The sequence below is a fragment of the Antedon bifida genome, chromosome 3 (assembly GCF_963402885.1).
Source record: "Antedon bifida chromosome 3, ecAntBifi1.1, whole genome shotgun sequence".
Lineage (NCBI taxonomy): Eukaryota > Metazoa > Echinodermata > Crinoidea > Comatulida > Antedonidae > Antedon > Antedon bifida.
Window position 1 is genome coordinate 13,618,758 of NC_136228.1, and position 19,435 is coordinate 13,638,192.

At 32.3% G+C, this 19,435-nt stretch overlaps 2 protein-coding genes across 4 annotated transcripts in view; one reads left to right on the forward strand and one right to left on the reverse strand.

The window, feature by feature from the left end:
* The window catches only part of LOC144837929 (uncharacterized), a 19,526-nt gene continuing 91 nt past the window's right edge, over positions 1-19,435 (reverse strand). The window contains exons 2-6 of one of the 3 annotated variants that reach the window (XM_078693260.1): positions 15,316-15,416; positions 1,529-1,650; positions 812-874; positions 488-598; positions 1-238 (exon numbers count right to left, since the gene is read on the reverse strand). In XM_078693260.1, the coding sequence (XP_078549386.1) occupies positions 74-238; positions 488-598; positions 812-874; positions 1,529-1,650; positions 15,316-15,346 (492 nt within the window). In that variant the 5' untranslated portion in view covers positions 15,347-15,416 and the 3' untranslated portion in view covers positions 1-73. Of the gene's footprint in view, positions 239-487; positions 599-811; positions 875-1,528; positions 1,651-2,659; positions 2,728-15,315; positions 15,417-19,435 lie in introns of those variants that run through there. The other 2 variants (XM_078693261.1, XM_078693262.1) reach the window with 2 other exon arrangements.
* The window catches only part of LOC144837888 (neuronal acetylcholine receptor subunit alpha-6-like), a 16,345-nt gene continuing 4,914 nt past the window's right edge, over positions 8,005-19,435 (forward strand). Inside the window, exons 1-2 of the mRNA XM_078693201.1 lie at positions 8,005-8,128; positions 17,147-17,286. Coding sequence (XP_078549327.1) covers positions 8,065-8,128; positions 17,147-17,286 — 204 coding nt within the window. The 5' untranslated portion in view covers positions 8,005-8,064. The remainder of the gene's footprint in view (positions 8,129-17,146; positions 17,287-19,435) is intronic.

Genomic DNA, 19,435 nt, shown 5'->3' on the forward strand with positions numbered 1-19,435 from the left:
TCATGAGTATAGAGTTATACACTATATTATAATACATATCAAGGTAAATACAAAATATGGTTCCGTTCTAGTTTTAAAAGCAGAAATTAGTCGACGTCATCAGAGAACCAACTTCCATTACTAAACCTGCGAGAAACTTGAGAAGGCGATCGAAGATGATTACGTCATTAACAGTAGCGTTCACCGATGTACTATTAGTGGTAGCATTAAAGGTGTATGTAATGTCTTTCAAATTGATCTGCAAGAATAAAATAAATAAATTACAATATCGAGTGATATGCGCACGAATAAAACTCGTAAAATGATTCAACAATGTTTGAACGTGAGCGCCAAATATTCGTGGCGTCATTGACGGTAACCCAACACGTTTCCACACCATACGTGTGATTGATAATTCTCCTATAGTGTTATTATCGAAATAATATTATTTTAATTGATGTGCATAAAATCTTTGATTGAAATTGACGATAATCAGATAACACCTTACCCAACGTTTAATGCAATTGGTTACTGTGTGCATTTTAACAATCTCATTATTTGGAGAGGAAACTAAGAATAGCGTGTTTGTGAAATGTTGATGGTACCTCTTCAATCCTCGCTGAAAGTTAAATGGTCAACAATAAAATAATTTCATCCTGTCTGAGCTTAGTAAAATAATTAGGAAATATACCAATGTCATGTCACTCACCGATTATATATCTTATGTCGGTAACGACATTAACAATAACACTTTTATAGCGCACATTTTGAAGATCGGAAATACAGATTGAATTAAAATATAATCACAAATTAAATGTTGTACGGTACTTACACAAGGATTGCTTATGTTCGTTAGACGTTGAAGAAATCGAAAATGCCGAATTGAACCGTTGGTCTAAAAAACAAAAAAGATAATAATTAGCACGTAGACAGATGAACTTTCACGGATACGTACCGATGTATGCATGTAGCTACCTTTTGTGGTTTGATTGAACCATGGCATAAATATACTTAACGCTATAAAACCTCTTTCCTCCCATAAAACTTGGTTGCCACACTGGAACGTAAGCGCACCGTAAGTATGACCAATCACATTCTACATTTCGGATGATCCATCACGTCGATACATTGCGCCCAAATGGGAAACAAGTTTTAATGAACATTTTGTGAAATGTATTTAAATAAGCCTGGTGATGATCTCATTTATAGTTATTCCATCATTATCATTAGTCGAAACTACCGGTCTTTCCTTGGGGAGAAAAGTGTTGTTAGAGCCCCATCCATGGCAATATCTTGAGCTAAATGCTAATAATATGACAACTGTTAGTGCTTCAATCCATTACAATCGTATAATGAGCAAATGACAATTGTTGTTAGTGCCTCGATTCATGACAATTCTTAATTTATATATTTCAAATTAACCAAATAGATTTTTTTTTATCTAAGCCTACATTTTCGATGTTATTAATATTATTTGTTATCACTGATATAGATTAATTTTCCCTTATTTAGAAGTATATAATTATAGTAGATACATAATGCTACTTACAGTTGATATGGTAGAGTTCAACTTGGTATAAAGTTGATAGAGATTGTCCGGTGCAAGTTCGATTTGACAAGATTGTGTCAGGTTTGATGGTATAGTAGCAGTCACCATAGTGAATATCAATGCTGTAATGTATAATCATCATATTACAATGCTCAGTATTTTGCAACTTTGTGCTCGAACGGCTTTCAACTAAGCCGCGTATAATAATGTACCGTATTGTATACACGTAAGACATTAAGCGCAACATATTTTAGGCTACCCTTTTCCCGGGTTCTAATCTATCGGACAGCTTGCTTTATAGACCAGTGCCCCAAGTCTGTAGTTCTAGTCTAGTTTATGTTAGTCCACCAGTCGGTGTTTCGATTTTTGTCTGAAAACTATACAAAAGTATTATACGTATGAAACGCCATATGTGCCAAAATATTTATCTTTTTACTAATTTCGGACTACAACCTAGACTAGTTGTTTTATTTCCGGACTAAGTATATCGCTTATGAAAAGTCAATATTCCATAACAAAAAGTATGACTAAATATGCACATTAACCCGCCAAATATAACGGTGCAAATGTAACTGTCCTATTTTATAGGCCTAAGTTTCTAATAAACAAATAGTAGAAAGATGAGATATCCTCTATATGAAGAAGGACTGAATGAAAAATATGTTAAACTCTTTTTTGAATTAAAACGATTGGAGAATCATTTGTTTTAAAATGTATAGTTTCGTATAATGTTTGAACTTTTATTTTCTATCGAGTCACGGTTGACTATACCAATTCCCTAAAACAATGTATTCTGTATTTGATAAAATGTCATATAATATTTAAGTAACTTTATTTATTAATTGATTGAAAAAAAAATATATAAAAAATGTTCTACCATTGCCCAGAATTAAATGATTGAAACTAATAATATATTAAAAATTAAAAAAAAGAAGAAAACTAGCATTGAAAAACAATTATGATAATTATATCAGTTAACCCACTGGGCTAAACTGGAAGGGTTACCCTCTTTAAAGATGGTTGAAATAAAAATAAATTATATCAAATAACCATAAAATGTTTATCAAGCCCAAGACTTGCCAATTCTACAATTGGAAACAAAAAACAAAAACTGTTAAACAATGTTCTTACCCATAATACTGATGGTTAACTTCATGTTTATTAACTTTTAAACAAATTTGGTATACTTAACAAATAAGTTGTCTCAACTGCTCTGGATAAACTATTTGAAAGTTATCCATTCATCCTTCTTTTATATAGTACAAGATTGTCAGATTTTCATTGTTAACAATCCTCAAACTATTTGTGGCCATCTATCTCATTTATTAAGAGTAAAAGACAGATAAAAGGCTTTAAATGTTACATAAACAAAAATTAGGGAAAATTGAAGAATCTAGGCCCATTGGTGCAGTAAACAATACACGCCATATTTAACTAATTACTATATTCAGTACTACCGTTAGGATTTTTCTGCCTGTACCGGAAACAAGATATATTGTGTACCTATTCTTATTGCATAATCAAAAATACCACATGTCATGTTTACCTAATGACGTAATTAAACTTTTAACCAATGAAACATCCGTATTGTTGTGAAACAGTACACCTATTTCCGGTATCAAATTGCAATCAAACAGGTTAAAAATCAATGATTTTGTTAACAAATACGTTGTAATTAAAGGATATAAGAGTGGTGGTTCAAATTCATGAATATAAAAAAGGATATAAGAGTGGTGGTTCAAATTCATGAATATAAAAAGGATAATAATAAGAGTGGTGGTTCAAATTCATGAATATAAAAAAGTGTACAGTATACAAGAGTGGCGAATCCGAATAGGCACGCGCAATCTCCCCTCTTATCCACATAATACTTCTGCAGCCCCCACAGCCCCTATACCAATATTGGATATAATGAATATTATTAATAGATAGATATAGATAAATTTTTGCAACAACAATATTAAAATTCCGATTTAAATAAGCATCTTTAGAATTCTTTTCCATTTAAAGGTCACGATGATTTCATTTTAGGTTCTAAGAAAAGATTTAGATCCAAAGGTTAAATTCACAAAGGTGTGAATGAATATTTGGGTTTGGAAATAGAAAGCAGGCTTCCCTTATACCCCATATACAAATATCTTGACTCATACAGTGAATTTCAGCGTTTTATACCAAACTATATCATTTAGGCCCTACCTGGTAACATTATAAAATCGTATACTGGAGTAAATCCATAACACTTTATAACGAATAGACATTCTAATAACGTTTGTAATTTAATATGTTGAAACTATTGTATACCTTGAGAAATTTTACTTAATATATTGGCGCATTATAAGCGCTTTTATTATATGTATTTATTCGAATAAACGCCCCGCTTTAAATAAACTCCCCACTCGAATATACGCCTTAAATAGTGGGGCGTTTATTGATTTCATCGGATAAACCACATGGACATATACAAAATATTGTATTACAACACATTTCTATTTGTAGTAGAATTAATTCATAGACTGCCATAATCTACAAATTATCGAGCTTTTTGATACAATATTTTAATATATTAATTGTGTTGTATTTGTTCATATCTAGGGGGGATTTATTTGATTATACATGTTACCATATTACATCCCCAAAAAATAAAGCCTCTCCCGAATAAACGTCCCTCTAAAAACCTTCCTGAACAATAAATGCCCCGGGACGTTTTTTCGAATAAATGCGGTATACATTTTTTAAGACGTTGTATCGCCACTTACAAACATTATACTATTTTGTTAAATAATGTGTACTGGACCCATTTCATAAGTTTGATCATAAAACGCAAAAGTATATTTTATTTGACTAGATTGCTCTACAGGCATACGAAATAAAGATAATATAATGATAATAATGATTAACTACTTGATTTGACATTATTTTTCTTCGCCTGTAACAGCCGCGCGAGCACGACGTAATGTTTCCGGCCGCTTTAATTACAACAAGCGTAAACACCACAATCTTCCCCATGGCTGATCTCTCACAGTGTTGTGGTTTAGGGATTATTGTGAATACAAATAATGATTATCAAAAAACAATTACGGGTTGCAGTCAGCGAAGCGCTAAAATACCGTTTTCCAAGTAATGTCATTGCTTTTATTTGGAAATTGTAATGATACTGTTCGGTTCGTGATCACTGTAGGCCTATACCTGTTCATACAAAAGTTGTTTATTGGATAACCTTTTGATTAATTGATTCATTGAGCTATTCTTGGTAAAAATCGACTAATGGTTCCTGTGCCCGGTTATTCCTTCCACCGATTATTCATTGATTTTGGAAGATTCCAATAATAATATTAGACCTAATTGTAGGCATATTATTGATTTGCTAACATTTTCAGTAATTGAAGGATTCATCGAGTTATTGATCGATTGATGATTGGTTATCGATCGATTCCATGATTGATTATCGATCGATACCGATATTTTATCAAATAGTGATGCCAATATTAATAATAATAGACCTAATTGTATTATTATTGATTTGCTAACGTTTTCAGTAATTGAATGATTCATCGAGTTATTGATCGATTGATGATTGGTTATCGATCGATTCCATGATTGGTTATCGATCGATTCTGATATTTAATCAAATAATGATGCCAATAATAATATAGACCTAATTGTATTATTATTGATTTGATAACATTTTTCAGTAATTGAATGATTCATCGAGTTATTGATCGATCGATGATTGGTTATCGATCGATTCCATGATTGGTTATCGACGATTCCGATATTTAATCAAATATTATTGAATACGTGATCAAATAAATATAACTGAATGTCGTTGAAAATATCTTTTTAAATGTTAAAATAGATTTAAAATTCAGTAGTCAAATCTAAAGTGTTACAAATGATATTAACCGTACCGTATACCTTCACACTTCGTCATCATCATATGCATTTAAATTGTTACTTTAATTTCGAAATTGATTGTATTTGTTTTTTCATGAGAAATTTAACAAACAAGGTGCCATAAAGGGCTGTGATTGTGGAAAAAATTCCGTTCATAACGCTTCCCCACTAGGACGTAACGCAAAGACGTCGCGCAACGCAAGGACACTTGACCATTGACACTACACGGACGGCTTTGCACCCAACCATTGCGTATAAAGCTATAACACAATGTGTTTGATATCAAAACATATAGCATTTTACGTGATCGTAAACAAAAAATAAAAATCTTTTTTTTCTGTAGAAAAGGTTAACAAATCCCCGAGGACGGCAAAATCGGATGGTTGTCAAACGTATTCAATGTCCAGCTGGAAAATGCAATGATATTCTAATGTCATCTTTATTTATTTATACAATTATGATATTGATTCTATACATCCTCGCGCACAATACGAATACATCTCACAGGTGTTGCAATTTACTTGTTGATTATTTAGCTCGGAGCCAACATTGTAAGCCTGTCATTACCTTCCCTGGAGTGAGACCATTCCCTGTGGGTGAATGCAAGGTATAGATTTATTAAAAGTCCCTAAAAATTCAGAACCCAAATGTACCGACGTACGTCGCCATTATCCGACAATCGTGTTGTCATCGTTGTGTTTATACATGACAAATACGTTCTATGAAAAGCATATAGCGTAATGTTTCGCTCGAAGACATTCATGTCGTAGTTTGAGAGGACATATTGTGTAGTATCTAAGTTGAAAGAATGTTATCAATCGATAGCTATAGTTATAAGGCATTATGAGTAAAATAAAAATCTGTGATTAACAATTCTAGGAGTCCAGCTGCAGCTGTTGCTGATAACATGTATGACAATATTCAATAATAAACCTCTGCCTTGTCATATTTCACGATAACCATTCATGATTCGTTACTGCATCGCATTAAGGCACTATCATGTTGCTTGTTTGCATCAGCTACGATACTACATTCATACATACCATTATTATTTAAGTGCCCGTTCATAAAACAAATATCGGAGATTTCACATTAAAATAATGCTATTAATAACGCTGAACAAATTACCATAAGAAGTGCGCTATAATGCATGAATGTACCATTAGGCCTACATATTCATAATGTTATTTATGGTCGTAGAAGGTCACGTGTGCATGTTTAATATCGATACATCGGATTCTGAAGATTGTTTTCTATAGTATATATCTGTGCTGGTATTCTCATCTTAACATCTAAAAAAAAAACTTTAATATAAATTGGATTTTTGAAGTGTGTATCTAAAATCAATATTGGGCCAATTAGATATTTGACACGTGTATATTTCAAATATAACTATATTCGCCATAATAAATCAATAGATAATCTTCGCAAGACTGCTAGAATTACTTTTATCACCTTCAGCAATATCAAACGGTCTGTACAAGTATATCACATCCTAAAGGATTATATTCGTGCTGTAAATGTACGTTTTACAGTAGAAATTATTATTATTGTGTAAATTGTTATAACGAGATATTTCGGGGTAGTTAAATTACTTTGGATGCCAACGGGTGCAGACTACTTAATTGAGACATTAACAGCTTAACTACATCAATATTACACTAATCGTTATATAATACCATTGGGAGTGATTTATATAAATTTGAATCTATAGTTTTAATGAATCTGTGACGTGATATATATATTCCTCTGTTTGATTAATGTGTTTCCATTTCACCATTACGAATCATCTTTCATATTTCTCTCTATGTCCTCCCCTCTCCTCCCATCTTGACCTTCTTAAACCTCACACGACATACATTCATGACAAATCTCATTATTAATATATGGCTCTGCATTCTCCTCTCCCCCACCCGCTATCCATCACCCTCTCCCCCACCTCTACTCATCTTTATCTTATGTAGCACCTATCAAAAGTTTGATAAAAGTTGTCTGACCTTTTGACGTAATAGGGATGCAAAAATGTTTTGGTTGATTGACATGTATACAGTTTTTTTCTTTGCATTCGTTTAAGAATATGATATCAAAAAATGATGTTGATCTTATTGCATTTCTCAATTTCAATTATTGTCATTAGTTTTAGAATTACTAGAATTCTGTAACTGAAATATAAATTTAGATAAATCCCAACATTGTGTTTACAGCAGTAACTTGAGTGATGGTTCGGATGATTTATTGAGAGATATTCTGTTTAAAAAAAATATGAGACAAGATTCCGGAACTAAATGTTAGCCAAATTAATCGAATAGATATTAAATGACCGTTTGTCGTTATCACCAATAGCTATAAGTGTATCGTTTTATTGCTCTAAGTGGTAATGGAATTATCAGAAACAGTTTATGTTCAATCCCATGATTGCAATGATCGAAGAACCAAGTCGTATACAGCCAACTAATAACAATACAGAGCGAGGAGGAGATGTAATTGGTAACAATCGCTGCAGACAGCATCGGTTAAGTAAACTCGCTAAATGAATCATTTAGCGCCGTTCCTTCGTTGAGGAGGCAAGTGTACACAGTGCACAGCACGTACGTTATACGTAGATACCATCTTTAGTGAACTAGTCCTGACGGGTTGCGATCATGATGAAGATAACAAGATATTTTAAATATTTTATGATTATATTTGTGGCGATAATATTTAAAGGTAAGACAACTTTCATTTTTGTGTAATCTTAAACATTATGATGTTGTATTTGACTGATCCCACGACCTGATTTGACTCTATGCCAGGGAAGTACAAACAACCACAACAGAAAGAAATCAGGACCTTAATTAGTCACGCCCCTACCCTGAAATATGTAGGCCTAATACTATATATATAGTTTAGTTTATGATTATATTTTTGTTCTGTACAGTAGGCAGACTATATTTACTTTACACTAAATGTTTACTACTGATTGTTTACGAATACGAATACGAATACGAATAGAACTTTATTGCAATCAAACGAAAGATTGAAGTTTAACAAAAGCGTTTCACTCAGAAAAATAAAATGCAATATACAAATATAAAAGACATTCAGAAATGTAGAACATACAATCAAAAAATTAAAACAAAATTACAATAAAAAATCACTTATTATAAAAACAATAAATATAAAATTCAAATAGTTAAAGACATAGGCCTGCAGGATAAAAATTTAAAAGTATTAAAAATGTTTACAAATTTAAAAAATGTTAAAAACTTCACAAATTTTCAATAATATTTACACACAAAGGTACGGAAGGTCGCGGAAACATAACACAAAATGTTTACCATTTTTGGAATAATCCGTGATTAATAATAAACGTTTTTGAACGGTTAGTTTTAACTCTAGGGATACAGAACTCACGGAGTCTTCTAAGATTATAAGCAGCAGAAGGAGCCTCCGGTAACAAATGATTCAATCTGTGACTGGGGTCTTTGATTTTAACAAAAAAAGGATTAATAATTGATAATAAATAATTATTTCTGAAGAAAGAACAATAATTAAAACTGTTACGTCAACAAGTCGAGCGGCGTTTTTTTGTAAGAAATATTTCTTGTTTAACTATTCTAACCCCAACAATTGATTCATTTTAAAGCTAGATATCGATCTCTTTTCTTTTCACAAAACTAATACTTTTCCCCCTAATTTATTTTGTATTTAAGACAGGACCATAATGTAAAACAGGATTTACCTGACTGTGTAGGCCAAATCCTGGATAAATATGTTGATAAATAAATTAATTAAGTAAAACAAGACTCACATTAGTGCAAACCAGGAAGAAACAATCTTTTTATAAATAGGGAATAAAAATGCAATCCGTAGGGAAGTTACACATTCCTCTTCCCAATGCACACTATTATTAAGAAAACTTTATTCGTCAAAATGAAACCAATACCTGTACCAATTCTAATTTATTTATTCATTTAAAATTTTGGAATATCATGATACATAGTCAATTGCAAGAATATTCCACTGTATATCATGCAATCTTGATAATAACGTGGCGTTTAATAACCATGATCAAAAGAATAAACACTTGCGTTCACACGATTTTTGAAACTAAAAACTGACTTACTCATGAACTCTTCGAATGATGGAACATCATTTAAAACATGTCAGCTGTACAATTTCTAGGCTGCTTCAGCAGCAAATGCAAGGCATTGTTATAGCATACTTTCAATGATCTCAAAGTGCTCTTATTATATTTACACCATAAAGTTTTGATGATAATTAACTAGTTAATTATGATGGTATACAGTAAAAAGATGATGATGAATTGGAGTTCGAAGCAACCATAAAAGTTTGAACATTGCAAGACTCAAATTCTGCACCGTTTCCATCTTTTTGTTTAACTAGTAGAACTTTGAAAATAGTTGCTAAACCCGCTAATGTTTAGTCTGAAATAAAGCCAATTTGCATTTCAGGTTATGATATTATTTTTAATAAGTAAACAATAATCGCAAAGGCGCGCCTGAGGTAATGGTACATTTGGTAATACATTTGCGTAGGCCTAGGTCATCAGGTACAATAACCTTAATTCAATTAAAACAATTCTATTTTGTAAACTTATGCACAAAAATAGTATTTTCACCACAGGCTAACCTAATTTCATAAATAATAATCATAAAATAGTTTTATGTAACCGCGGGCAACACTTTTGAAGTAATGAGTCTCTCGACGACGAGGTTTATTTGATACAATTGCATTACTTTAAAATAAATAATTCATGAAAACATTTTTATGTGTTGACTCTAATACAAATTACTTTAGAAAGGCTTAGTAGAAGAATATATAATGGTTTGTTAAATTAAGAACCTCGATTAAGTGGACCCATTGGGACGAAATGTGTCCGTATAGTAATAGTGGATGGCCATAGTTTTAAATTATGTATTGCCCTTAATATCCCAGAGACTCGAGTTCAAATCCTGTCAGATGTCATGATTGTTCCTCATGACAATAACTAAACTCTAAAAAACTTGTAACTAGAATGTAAGTAATAAGACTTTGTTTGTGTAGAGCATCGTGTGTTTGTCAGAGTTAATAAATAATAATATCCTTGATTTATATAGCGCCTAATGTTGTGAAACCTCTAAGCGCTGAACATTATTACCCTAGTCATTTTTTTGCATCAAACACGTATGAAAACATACTCCCATAATGCAGCTAGTAATCAGCGCAAAGTTGTGTCTTGATCTAACCGGGTACCCATTTATACACCTGGGTGGAGAGAGGCAAACGTAAGTAAAGTAGGATACAAGCAATGCGGCAGAGTTGGATTCGAACCGCGTTCTCACGATCAGTTATAGTCCAACATACTACGCCAAACAACCTTACAGGGTTGGCACCTTTCAGGAGGATATAGTGATTTAATTGTTTATCCTTGAAAATGTGCCTAATTTGAGAATAAAAACATATCTGATTCGGGATATGAAACGGTTCTATGTTATGATTTATTAAATCATGTTTCATGTAATTTAGTCAACAAGTATACTGCGAAGACGAACGCACATTACATTATGAAGACAAGTGATAGATTATGTTTATTAGGCCTATGATTCTTCTTACATTTATGTATTTTTTATTTCTCCCTCTTTGACATTTATTTAATCATTTTATTGTTATTTTGTATTTTCTTTGTAATATGTTTTGTTGCTGTATAATAATGTGGTGCACGTCACTGTGATGCTGCTGTGTTATGTCATAAAACACAAGTAAATAAATAAATAAATTGTGGTATGATTATATGGCCATCGATTAGACTTGACTATATAATAATATGATTGAAGAGGATAATCAAATATAAATGAATTCGTGCTGCTCATGTAATCGAAGTGAATTATGACATGTGTTTTCTCGAACATTATGTACACCTGGGATTTTACATTATGTACAACTGGGATTTTGTGGCGATTCCTAAACGACATGTTGAATAATAAATAGATATTTAATAAATGATAAACTAATTATGTTTGCCACATAGATAGAAGATTTAATGCATGCTCAAATATGAGCAGAAAAAAAACAATCTGTAACAAGCCAGGTTACTGTATTGGTCGAGTTCAGACATATTCAAGTGGGGATGGGGAGGTGGCGTTATCGAGAAGGAACACCATCCCGGACACGATATTTCTTTGTTTACATAAGTCATGAAACGTCACATAATAAACATGAATATTTCATTAATCATATTCACAAGGTAGACGTATAAGAATTGACCTAACTAGAATTCGAACGCTTTCCGTCGAGCCATCTGTATAGTTCAATGGATTAGACTATGGACTTAGCATGACGATGTATAGAGTTCGAATCTCATGAGCAACTTCATTTTACTTTTATAGTGTGTGCGAGAGATTATTTAGAGGTTTAGTTTAAGTTATATATTTAGAAAGTAGGTCGGCTATCTTTCACATAAGGAGTCCCCAACTTATGTATACAGGGGTGGGGGGTGGAGATAGCATCCAGGACCATGAGACTAATTTGAGTATTTGAGGCCTAGTACAGTTTACGACAGAATTAAAGCATACATTCATAATTATATATTATTCACATAATAATTAAAATAATATTAGAATGGAAATTACGAATTAGTATTGAATCCGGAAAATACAAATAAGAGCCTGTGGGCTTCAGGTCTCGATCCTCCATGAATCTGATAATAATAATAAATAAATATTACACTTTGACATTTAATAGAATTGAACATTACGATTTCCAATTTTCTATTAATGTTGTTCTTGTAATAACTGACATGCATTTAAATGGTGATTAGGTAACCTAGTTTTGCTAAATAACCATTACCGGTATAGTACTATAGTTTTTGACTTCATCAACATTGAATTAAAACTGTATAATATCGACCTTTATAAACATTTTACTATTTAATTGGTGTTTAAAGTAAAGGTCATTTAATGTACGAGTATTACAAGGTCGTGACATAATTTACAATGTGTCTATTCCTCACATGAACATAAAAATTCAAAATTATAGCGGGTGATGATACAAGTGGCTATTTGCCCGATTTGTCGTGCAGATAGCAGGATAAGCATTGCGTAACATTCCGTCACAATTGGAACATCTCAACTCATATTGTTTTTGGTACTATATCTTAATACAACAATTCAGGTTACTCATGTATATTAGCAATCATTATGCTGAATGTCTCAGTATACAGTAAAAATACTCCTGAAAATTTGAAAAAATATACAAATTAAATTATTAGTTATTATTAAAATATGAATTAATTACTTGGTAGTTGCCTGACCGATAGAAGGGAAGGAAGGAAGCAAGGCACAATAAAATAATAATAAATATAATACATGCATCATTGACGTCACGGTTATAATTTCGTAAAAATAACTGTTTTTTAGTGTCAACAAGAGAATCAAAATGTTACAAATTAAACTCAAATCTGACGTTTATTAATTTAATGTAATAACTCATTGTTTAGTTTTCATACTCTCAAGATGATACACAGAAAATAAGGAAATGTCGGGTTTTCTTTAAATTATAAGAGTAACAGTTTAGGCTTATAAAAAAGACTTACACAAAAGGGTGTGTGTATTTAGATCCACTCATATTATGTTGTTTATACATATGTAGCTTCTAAACATGGTCTTTCGCCTATGGAACGCCGTTTACGCAACCTTTCGATGATATGTGGATGAAATGCATCGATGTGAATTACATGACGCGATATGAATGAAATGCTTTAAATGAAATGTTTTGGATGAAATGCTTTGGATGAAATGCTTTGGATGAAATGCTTTGAATGAAATGTTTTGAATGAAATGTTTTGATTGAAATGTTTTGAATGAAATGTTTTGAATGAAATACTTTGAATGAAATGTTTTGAATGAAATGTTTTGAATGAAATGTTTTGATTGAAATGTTTTGAATGAAATGTTTTGAATGATATGCTTTGAATGATATGTTTTGAATGAAATGTTTTGAATGAATTGTTTTGAATGAAATGCTTTGAATTGAAATTGGTCAAACTATTACTGGCGGCGTATGTCATCCCCGCTCGCGATTTTCCCTCTACATCTCTAAGACTATCAAAGCCTTGGTACTACCCTCTTCTCCTTTCTACGCTGTCATCAATATCCTTTACAGCGAATCCTCAGACCTGGGCTTGGGACTATGCATTCCACTGTTTCAACGTATTTAATTGCGTATTTGATAATGCATACCCAATTCTTGTGATATATCAATGTTGTCGGCTTACTTGCTCCTAAGATTTATATATAGATTATAACAATGTATGATTAGGCTTTTATGAGTCAGGATAGGAAACAGGACATACGCAACCAGGATTAATTCTTTCATAGCCAATGCATGGACCAACACTACACAGGCTAATCATATTCCATCAATATTAAAAGGTGATTAATTTAATCACCCGTTAATTTTGAATAACTTAACAATCTAAATGCTAATAATCATCATAAACTTGTTTTATATATTTAAAAAGCAATTACGAACTCTCTGAATATTCGATCCTTCGATTCTAAAAATCGAATTTGCATTTTTAAATTAATGTACCAAATAATTCAACAAATTCCAGTTTCCTTACAAAGATTCATGAAATTTTATTGGTCCACTTTAAAATTGAAATTTGTTTTGCTTGGCATAATTAAGACAATAAAAAAACAAGAACAAAGGAAAAATACAGCAAATTGCAAAAGGCAATGTTAAAATACTATTTATATATAATTTAATAGGCTGTTAAAATACTGTTAAAAATTTACTATTAAAAATGCAGATTGCAAAAACGTCAAATACTTTTTGGTTTTTTTTCGTGGAAACAACCCACCTTCATTATTTCCACTCCTTTTCTTCTTTTTTTCATTACTTCTTACAAATAAGTTGACACCTAATAGGAATGTGTAAAAATGGTAAAAGGATATTAAATACTTAATTTCGGCCTATAGAAATTGTATTCAGTATTGCTATGAGTAGCTGTAAAATACTGTTGAAATAAAAATTTACAGCAAAGAGTTATCGTCGAACGTTAGAATTGTACATATTATATTTTGCAAGAAAGGACTTCCTAGTTCTACATAGATTGGCTTTTGGTGGTCGTAGTCTAGATCTATTAAAATTGTAACAGTAATGTAGCGGATCATAACGGACATCAAAAGTAGGCCACTCTTTACAGTTTTAGTAATTCAAAGGATAATACTTCAAATCAAGTGAAGTTCAATAGTACAGAGGGAGGGACACATTGCTTACAAATGTTTAAATGAAGTGCTAACCATGTATAATGTTCCGTTCAATTATATACTACAGAATTCAAATAAACTCAAAATCTGGTGGGGGAGGGGAGCGAGAGGGACACATTGCTTACAAATGTTTAAATGAAGTGCTAACCTTGTCCAATGTTCCGTTCAATAGTACAGAATTCAAATACACTCCACATAACTGTATAATTTAAAATAAAATATTAATTCAATAAAGGCATGTAATAAATATTAAAAATTGAACGAACGAACGAAGAATCTTTAAATATAAATTTTAAAAATATCCAAAAAGAAAACTTGATTTCATAATGCCATGACTAATATGAAAAGTACTCCAGGACATCTAAGTGTATATTTTATAGTAAGTTTGAACTTCAATTACCTTTTTAACATCCGGATTTTTAAAACAAAATCATTTAAATCTGAAAGGGATGGGCGAATATGCTTTTCGCTTAATTGATTTTGTGGGTTAAAGGCATAGAAAATAAGTTAAAAGTATCCGTGATACAAGTTTTATTATCAGTACACCTCCGGTAGATTGAGGCCTGAGTGTAAACGTTTCATTTGTTTACATGGGGAATTTTTGTGGGGAATTTAGATTTAATGAGGGAAGAATAAGATTACAATAATACCTGATTCGAGAAACGCATATCATTTCCTTTCCAGTGAATGAATTGCAAGGAATCTACCCTGTACAGTCATCACAACATTAAAACTTGTTTCCACTATGATTATTCAACATTTATTAGTTATCTATCAATAAAACAATAATAACAATCGTGCAAGAAGAGATTTCTTGTCACACAAGATCCATAAACGAAAAGAAAAAATACATTTGCATATAGGCCTCATTATATATATAAAATAAGGTCATTACAAAACAGTTTGAAGATCTAGTTTGAATACAATGATAATAAATGATTTTTAAGTTTTTTACGAAAAGTTGAGAGATAGATGAATAGTTAACAATAGTATCTATAGGACGCAACGCAAAGACGTATAGTAAAGCCCGGCGCACACTAGAGCTTTCGGCTGAGCCAACTGGCACGAGTAACACTTGGCTCTCTAAAAAAATTGTCGCAAATTGTGATCGCGTTCTATCGGACGCACACTAAACGCCTTCAGTACGCGATTTTCTGATTGGATAGTTACTTAATACACTATACGGCACGCGCTGACATATTATAATAAATTAGAACATGTCATGCGCAGTGGATTTTTTTAGTGAGCTATCTGCTTACGTTCGGCGCACACTTGAGGAAAATGGCATGCGTGCCAAAAAATATTAAACACGATAGACATTTTCCTCAGCGGCACGCGTGGCCGATTCCTCACGAATTCCCCGGCGTACACTGTGAGCAAAGTGTTACTCGTGCCAGTTGGCTCAGCCGGAAGCTCTAGTGTGCGCCGGGCTTAAGCACAACCAACCACGCGCGATAAATCAACATCCGTCGTCGCAATGTCAAACGGTCTAGTCATTGTTTGTATCTACTACAAAATGAAAGTTATAACACGTTTGTTTTAAATGAGGTGTTTGTAAATTGGGAATCGATAATGGTTATAAATGCCTTAATGGTGGATTAACAGAGATCTAATGAGGATTCCGTTCGGTAAAATGTATACAATTCCGACATGTTTACCTGTTTATTACATTAATATTGTAAAATATGATACGATATATCTACGTAGTCCTATGACAAGAATAATAATATGTTTATTGTTGTTGGTGTGTAAACAGGAAAAGACTGAATATGATAATCTGAATCCTGCCTAAAATTAAAGTAAAAACAGAGAATTACTTGCGAAAAAGTGTTCTCAATGTACCTAATAATAGTTATAACAAACATCTGACCAATTTAGACCTTTATTCACTACACACTAATATACAGGAATAAATATTTAGTTATTGTATATAAATTAAAAAATAAAAACATGAATGTCCTTTAAAAAATGGTAAAATACAGTTTGGCAAACTTCTGCTATTAGAACTTCCTTCAGTAGTAGTTACCAAATCTGGGGACTCCACAGAAAATGAAAAAGGTACAAATAAAATGTTTGATAATAGCGCATATACTGCGGCCTTTATTTTCACCAAAAACATGAAAAAATGAAGATTAATTTTAAAAAAAGACTTTGAATAGGCCATTGTAGTTTTAATCAAGATAATCGCCTCCGCAGAAAAAAAACAAACAAAATAAACAATGTTTAATTTTCACTTATAAAAAGGCAAAATAAACAATTAAATTCAACCAAAAACGCATTAATTTGCTGGCATTCCATTTGACTATTGACTTTGCTTTAAATTACAGTTTTTCAGGTAGATATTTTATGGAACATCAAAATGACATATTCAATAATAAAAAAAGAGAAAGAAATCCTTTTAGTGGAGACAGTATATCTTTAAGCTATAGTTAAAACACACGTATTAAACTAACAAGAACGTTTTTCTTTTCAGGAACGCTTGGCACGAAAGAGCACTATGATCTATTTGAACGACTGTTTTCTAATTACACGTCACATATCCGACCGGTTTATCACAAAGATACTTCAACCAACGTTTCGATGAAACTCTTTTTATCTCAAGTAATACATTTAGTGAGTTTTAACATGTGATTTTGTTAGCTATGTCTATTATTTCATCCCGTTTGTCGTCCGGCAAACACGTTTTTCACATGCCGTGTTCACATGCGCTAGCGTTACAGTAAGCCGGGTTAAGCTGATCCGAATCATACTGAGTAAGTTAAGTTACACTACGGTGTGTCATGAACTCGGATGGACCTCCGATGTAACGCGGTTTCAGAAAGTTAGAACAGCGATAAAAATACATTCCTAACCGGATTTATATTACAACGATGGTGTATCGAATGTAATTTTTACGTTTGAACAAACTTAACCGCAATGTAACTCCGATACAAACAAAGGGCGTTTAAACATCCTACATCTTAACAGAACATGCGTTTAAAACACATTGTGGTCGGTAAACGATCGTGTCGGCACTTTTACAATGTAGAGTTATGCTACTGCAAATTATGCCTCTGATTGAATATAGGCTAAGGGACATAAAAAGTGACATTACTTTATGCACATTAACATTAAGTAGATACACTTGATTAAAGTTCGTGCCTTGTGTATATACCTAAGTAATTTAGAACTTAGCTTGCTTTTATACTGACGATATCGATTTGCTACTATTTATTAATCACAATAACCACATTGATAGTCTTTAAATTACCAATAGATTAGCCTCTTTATTGTCATTATTTTGATTTCATGAGGCCTAGATTAAACCGGCTTATTAATAAAGCAAAATGCCACAAATTTAAATACTTTAAAACAATTATTGGTGTGATTTATTATTTATTTTGTACTCTTAGCATAAATCTTTCTGTTCATATATTTTTGTTCTCTAATTTGTTATTTTTAAAATTTGTTATTTTTAAATTTGTAATGCATTACTGTTAGTTGATCACGGCCTTGTAGAAGAACACCTTTATGGTGACACAAGCTTTTTCGTGTTAAAATAAAGTATTTAGGCCTATTATTATTATTATTATTATAAAGGCCATTTTACAAAGACGAGCGGTAACGATAAAAATATAGAATCTATGTTATTTCTTATGACCATTTACACAAAATGCGGAGCGAACGGGTGGTTTCCGCTCAGGATAGATACAGATTCTACGTGTGACAAGCTACGCGGTTTTCCACTTACCGTTACCGCTCGTCTGTATAAATTGGCCTTAATTGTTAACACGATTTTAATTACGGCATGAAATAAATTCCAAGAATCGAACATAATCTAGTTAAAAAAACATTTTCCCCTTATTCATTTTCTGTAAACATACCGTCAGTAATATGACCGTTACAATGCTTATATCAATTTGGCTAATCAATCAATTATAAGTAATGTCACGAATTTGGAAATTAGTAAAAAGTAAGTAAAAAACAGAAGTAAACAGTTATTCACATCTTACTATACAGCTTAGCAATTACTTCAGTGCTAAAAACTAAACGATTCAGGAATTGTGGTACAGTATAAAGGCCAATTTACACAGACGATCGGTAACGGCTCGGCTCCGCGCTTTATGTAAATGGTCATAAGTAACAGATTCTACGTGGGGCAGGTACGCGGTTTTCCGCTTACCGTTACCGCTCGTCTGTGTAATTTGGCCTTAAGGATAACGTAAATTGAACGTGCTGAATCACGTTATAACGTCACAACGTCGACATTATTTCAGAAACAAGAAAGAGGGCGATTTAACAGGACAGTTATATTGTCCAAATATCGGCGTTAAATCAACGTAAGTTACGTGTACGCGCGTTACACGTGGAACTTAATGTATGTGCCTTGAGCATTTTAGCCATCTAAACTCACACCAGGGAAGAGTTAAATTAATTAAAACACATTATATAAATGATTTAACAGTATTTAATGTATTGCAAAATACTGCCACTGCTGTAGAAACTGACCTAGTAATGAAGGATAGATTTCCGGACTCAGTTATTTATTCCCCATCGATTTGTTCTGTTTCCTAGCGCGTTCCTTTTGCTCCCTTCCTCGATGTTGAGTTGATATGGAAATGAATCTCTTAATGGATCCAGAAGCATAGAAATGTTATATACCCCTGGGAACAATATCGTTTATATTACACTTGGAGCACCGATGATGATGATGGAGGGTAGATTCCATTATTATTAATTATCGACAAATGCTTCGAACATCTAAAGTACGCTTTGAATATCT